The sequence below is a fragment of the Euphorbia lathyris genome, chromosome 5 (genome assembly GCF_963576675.1).
Source record: "Euphorbia lathyris chromosome 5, ddEupLath1.1, whole genome shotgun sequence".
Classification (NCBI taxonomy): Eukaryota; Viridiplantae; Streptophyta; class Magnoliopsida; order Malpighiales; family Euphorbiaceae; genus Euphorbia; species Euphorbia lathyris.
In genome coordinates this window covers 63,994,869-64,000,730 of record NC_088914.1, presented here as the reverse complement: position 1 = coordinate 64,000,730, position 5,862 = coordinate 63,994,869, and the positions used below count along the sequence as shown (strand labels likewise).

Here is a 5,862-nt window from a genome sequence, read left to right as displayed (position 1 = left end):
GATAATGTTATGATTTTAATGTTAGAATCCGTTATTGTTTGGTATTTTTTGTTATATACCACTTCGCAAATTAGCATAAACATATTCAAACTTCGCATATGCTAATTAAATTCATCAAGTTAACCAAACATCAACTTCGCAGATGATCGAATCTGCGAAATCAGACAGAAGGGAGAGACGCACGTAAATATTGAGGGTATTATGAAAAAATCACACAAAAACAGTCAAGATATGTTGAATAAATGGGTTAAATATGTAAATGAACCTCCCATTTGACCTAGTTTTGTAATTTACCCTAGAGCCATACTACATAAACTCGTTTCCTTAGTCATATTAGTACATGAAATCTATCTGCCACAACCAAAGAACAAAAACACAAGTAATTATCCAGAACTGAAGATCCTTGGCCTCCAAAATTGGGGAAAATGAGAAAGATAATGACAAAATTGGCTTCAGAAGACTAGATTAAAAGAAAAATGGAAGCCCTACTGATCAAAGTTAATTACAAAATCCATCACCCTATTTGTAATATAACTAGAACTTGATCCATTAAAACATCAATAAATATAAATAGAACCCCAAAAAAAGTACTTTCTTCCGTCCTACTCCTGCCCTGCTAAGGTTGTTAATTAACAAGTACATCAAGGTCAGCAATTGTCTATCAAGCCCATAAAACAAAAGGCCCTTCTTCTGCTACATGTTAGCTGCAATTTTTCAACTCAAAACAAAACTTCTCTACTCAATATGATTGGTGAGGCCAAATAAAGAACTCAGCTGTTTGAGGCAACATATTCATTGTAGTCGATGTCGATGATTCAGTTCCCGTTCCACTTGTCGGGTTATTATTACCGGTTTGAAAGTGCTGGTAGAGGTTGTGGTGATACAATGCTGCTGCAGCTGCGGTGTTCTCAAAAGGGATACCACAAGGGATTCCTGAACCCGGAGGAGCAGAACCGAAACTGATATTGCTACTGTTACTGCTTCCCTGAGCTTGATGTTCATGGCTCAGGCTTGTTTTCTGCTCCGTTTCTAGTGAAAGCTTTAAGCGTTTCGCTGCCCCTCCTATCGGTAGAGCACTTTTCATTATGGTTTCCACATCATATCGATTCATCTCGAAGTTGGTCACTGCATTCATACCCCGAAACTTTATCGCTGCTATATCATATGCCTCTGCAGCTTCTTCTTCCGTCGCTACACCAACTCACAATGTCAAATAAATTTCAACTCTATCTACCAAGGCAACTTAAATGCAGTGCAGTGATTATATAAATACCGAATGTGCCGAGATAGAGGTCTTTGTTTCCAGCAACACGACCTATTCTTGCCTGCCAGCGACCCTGCTGATGATGCCTGCAATGTTTTTAACCAAATGTGTCATCATAGACCAAATGCAGCAAATATAGCACTAAAGATGCACCAAAGAGTTTGAGAATAAAGTGCGAACCTTGTCACTCCCCGGTATATAGAGGCTCCCCTTGAAAATCCGCTGCTCTTCCTATCAGTCGTAATAGTATATTAGCATAGTCCGAAAATTCGAAAGTCAGTAAAAGTTCACATTATCGGGTTTTAAGCATTTACCTCCGGAGTGAGGCAATGAATTCTTGTTTAGATGCATACTTCATTTCCTCCAATTCTTTTGAATAATTGGTGATCTGGCAGACATAAATATACCTTATTTGATCAGGAAAAACTCAAGCAGACAAAAAGGAAGCAACATATTATAGAATTATGCAAAAAAGATTACAGGGAAGTTGGTGGTTGCAGTGGGACCCCAGTATTTCAGAGCTGCCAAATCATAAGCTCTAGCTGCCTTATCTTCCTTATCATATCCACCTATAAAATATACATTTTTACATTCAGATTATTCCTTTATATAGTGGGTGATATTCATAAACACAACACTGAAAATAAGCTTACCCAAGTATACTGTAAGCAGATATCCATGTATGGCCACCAAAGATCCCACATTTTATGCAAAAAAGAAGAAAAAATTTCCATCTCAGGTCAAAAAATTCAGCCTCCAAAAACCAAAAGAAAGCAAGAATCACGTGATTTGCATGTGACAGATATTATGTCATATTTCATTCAACATCCAGGATAAAGGTTATCTTTATTCTGTGTGTATATTATAATAATAATAAATTGGGCCAAATTGGGAACATGTTCCAAACTTGCAAAATGAAGAAATGACCAAACTTTCATTAAAGAAGAGTTCTTTATTTCCCATCTACTAATAATTTCTCCAAGGTACAATGTGTGAAATGACTGCAACTGCAATTTAGGCTAAAAGGGCAGATAAAATCCAGTCGCCAATGTCAGTAAATTTCGGCAATAATGTTGGGAAAATAAAAAAGAAATGATCTTTGAGTTGAATAAGTTGTGATCTAGTCAAACTTCTGAACAATTTATAATAAAGAAAGAAAGCCATGGTGAGGGTTTCATATCATTCATGTCATTGATGGTCTGTAACTGCAACTGTAACGACTGAGGCATGGGTGAGGGTGTGGGGAAATAGGCAGTAGGGGCCCCATATGAGAAGCCAAATATGAACAAAATGGCGGCACAGCTTATCAAATCAATCACTCACATAATTGAAGGGAAGAAGAAAAAGAACAGTAGGATAAATTTCAAAAGAGTACTATCTATAATACCATCAGTCTATCTATCTATCTATCAATCATGAAAAGGGACTAAAGATAATCAGATGAAGAAGAAGGAGATGCATTCTCCACTATTTTAACTTAATGCCCTTTGAATGCACGCAAGCTTCTTTTCAGTAGCACTGTACTTTGTTTCTTTTTAACACTAGAATACAAATCTATGCATTTTCCATTTTTATTAAATCTCAGCCTTTTAGCCTTTAGATACTACTGTGCTGTGATGATGTTTCAGAGTTAGACAGAAAGACAGACCTTGACGCCCTTTTCTCGCTTGACCTTCTCTCCTACAGCTGTTATCCCATAGATGCGCTTCATATCTCCCTGTCCATCTATGTCTGCATCAACCCATCAAAAACCCCAAATTAGTCTTAATTAAATCAATTAAAGATTACAAATTTAACATGAATTAAGAAGCCCAACAATGATTATACCTGGTAACTCCTCGGTAGATTGAAGTGCGCTGGCCAAAAGTATCGGCGATCTTTTTAGGGCAATCGGGTTCAACAGGCACGATTGCTTTCTCTTTGGAACTCTGGTGGTGCTGGTGGTGGTGATTGCTGACACCGAGTGATAACGCATTATTTGTAGTACCAGTGCAATTAGAAAACCCCAACTCGTTTCCACCTGACTCAATCGTGAACTCAGCACCTCCTCCTAGGTGAGTCCGGGCCATGGAGGACGAGTCATCCACCTCGGATCCTGAGTTGGTTGAAAAAGCTTGGAAGGCAGTTATGGCTTTGAGATCTTGTTGCTCGTTGAAGTAACCGTGGTCATAGATGTGAGTGAGAGAAGAAGAGTCTTGAGTATCGGTTTGGCTATTATCTGAGTATCGGACGATTGATGAATCGCCGAGAAAGTCCTCGAGCTTTGGTGCTTGATGATGATGGGTTTCTGAGTCCAGGAAGCTCGTGAGAATAGAGGTTTCTGCCATTGTTGTCGTTCCTTCAACTTCTTTAGAATTCCCCCACCCTGTAAATCAATATCCACAAACAATTAGACTGCCTACTTGAATCAACTTACTTCTATTTCTAAGATGTATTCAATCAATTAAACTTACAAAGGCTAAATTTCATGGTGCATCAATCGATTTTGATTCTTAATCAATACCTTTGTCTAATCAATTTAAACAGCAAAGAAAAAGAAAGGAAATGAACAAGATGGGTTGGGTGTATAGATAGTTGAGTCGGTTAAGCAGCACATGACATGGTGCAAGTGTGAACTCCACCCACCTATCATACAACCAATAGGAAACTTCTATCTTATCCTTATTAGTACATGATTTGGGAGATAATCAAAGTGCTTAAACAAAGTCATAATCTTTCTTTCATCACTTTCCCGGGAACCAAACAGAAACCAAATGAAAAAAAAGGGAGTAAGTTAATACCGTTAGCATAGAAATTATCGATGAGATATTGAGGAGAAGTAGTAGAAGAACCCTCGTAAGGGATGAACTGAGATTCAGATGACCTCAACATTTCCATTGGAGAGAGTGAAAAAGAAAGCCAATTAGTAGCTGGTGCCATTATTTTCTTTTTCTTTATTTATTTTTTCTTTGTTCAGCTTTTTTAAAACTGCCTGAAGAACCAAACAAAACCCAGCATTAAAAACAAAATATCTCACGAAACAAACTGATAAACACACAAACCCCCAAAACTCAAACAAATTTAAAAAAAAAAAGATTACCTCAATCCGTTACTTAAAAGGTCCCCATTTCCGGATAAGAAACAGCGAGGAAACCCAGAAAGACAATAAAAAGATTTGGATTTTGTTGAAAGAGAAGAGAATGCAAGGATTCAATAGAATGCATGCAAACCCATTTGAGAGTAGAGCTCAAAAGGGAAGTTTTTGAAAAAACTACTGAAAATGGAACAATCTAAACCCAGTCTGCAGATAGAATAGAAGATGGATAAGAAGAACAAGAAGAAGAAATAATCTAAAAGGTAGAGAGAGAAACAGGAGTAGATAGAGAGAGAGAATAAGAAGAAAGATGAAAGAGGGAGATGATTATATGATGAGATAGCAGAGCGGTTTCAGCTGCCAACCGGCGTAAAACAAGAGGGTTTTTGTTTTGGGAGAGAGAGAGAAGAGGGTAAATTGTTTTTAAAATGTTAAAAAAATAGTGAGTGAGAGGACAGTCACTTTTTTTTAGCTCTGCGGGGGAGAAATTTTGTCTGAAACTAAACAACGCCGCGAAAGATCCGGACGGGACTATTTTTTCATTTTTAAATTATTTCAGTTTTAGTTTAGGGTTCTCTTCTCTTCAATACTTCCTTTGTGGGTTCTCTTTCAAATTACACAAATATCCTTGTTGTTCTATTACTTGTTTCTTAACATTTTAAAAATAAATTAGATAAAAATAATAATATACCTAATATAAGTAATTTTATCCTTAAATAGAAAGGAATCTCGTTATATTAACTTTATATGTACGTTATTTTATGACTTATTAACAACAAATTAAAGATACGTGTATCTGTAAAATAAAAAAATTGTTTGTTGACGTGTTTTTGATATGATGTAAAGTACGAAAATTGTTATGAATTTTTTAAATTATTTCTTCAGTTGTATATTCGTGTCTTTATATGTTATTATACGAATAAATAGAGTTGTGCAAGGAGAGCCCTCTACACACAGGTCGCCAAAATTTAAAATATGTTTAGAACATGTTTTGGTGGTGTTTACATTAAAAGTTTTTGTTACTTCATAAAGTTATTTAATAAAAAGGGACCGAAATTTTTTGACGAAACTCAAAATTTAAATCGAACAAGCTGGATTCATAGATTTAAGCAGATTCTTTTGCTTTATTAGATGCCAGACACGCTTAATCTAACGTTCTATGTGGACTCTACTTCCGTAATTTTAGTCTTTTCAAATTTTAATGCAACAATGAAAAGCATGTTACTTACTTTAGAATAGGGTTCTCTTCAATACTTCCGTTGGGGCTTCTCTTTCAAATTACACAAGTATCCTTGCTCTTCTGTTACTTGTTTCCTTATCATTTTAAAAACAAGTTAGATTAAAAAAAACACCTAATATAAGTAATTTTATTCTTAAATAGTAATGAATCTCGTTATATTGACCTTACATGTACTTTATATTATTAGAGCATCTCCAACAGCCTCTTAAGTTGACTCTTAAGTTAAAATTTGAGGAGGGAGAATGAAAATTCATCTCCAACAGCCTCCTAGTGGCTCCTCAAATC

The 5,862-nt window shown here is 36.0% G+C and overlaps 1 protein-coding gene across 3 annotated transcripts; it reads right to left on the bottom strand.

The window, feature by feature from the left end:
- Nucleotides 1-465: 465 nt before the first annotated feature.
- LOC136231245 (AP2-like ethylene-responsive transcription factor AIL6) lies at nt 466-4,836 on the bottom strand. Of its 3 annotated transcripts, XM_066020563.1 has the most exons (10): nt 4,344-4,836; nt 4,045-4,235; nt 3,092-3,629; nt 2,913-2,995; nt 1,918-1,926; nt 1,745-1,833; nt 1,579-1,652; nt 1,445-1,495; nt 1,274-1,350; nt 466-1,191 (listed from the first exon to the last, which is right to left on the bottom strand). In XM_066020563.1, exons 2-10 carry the CDS (start codon nt 4,181-4,183, stop codon nt 740-742), a joined length of 1,512 nt encoding a protein of 503 aa, XP_065876635.1. In that variant the 5' UTR covers nt 4,184-4,235; nt 4,344-4,836; the 3' UTR covers nt 466-739. The 3 variants fall into 3 exon arrangements, with proteins under 3 accessions (XP_065876635.1, XP_065876636.1, XP_065876637.1); XM_066020564.1 differs by lacking the exons at nt 4,045-4,235; nt 4,344-4,836 and adding an exon at nt 3,718-3,872; XM_066020565.1 differs by lacking the exons at nt 4,045-4,235; nt 4,344-4,836 and adding an exon at nt 3,768-3,853.
- Nucleotides 4,837-5,862: the final 1,026 nt, after the last annotated feature.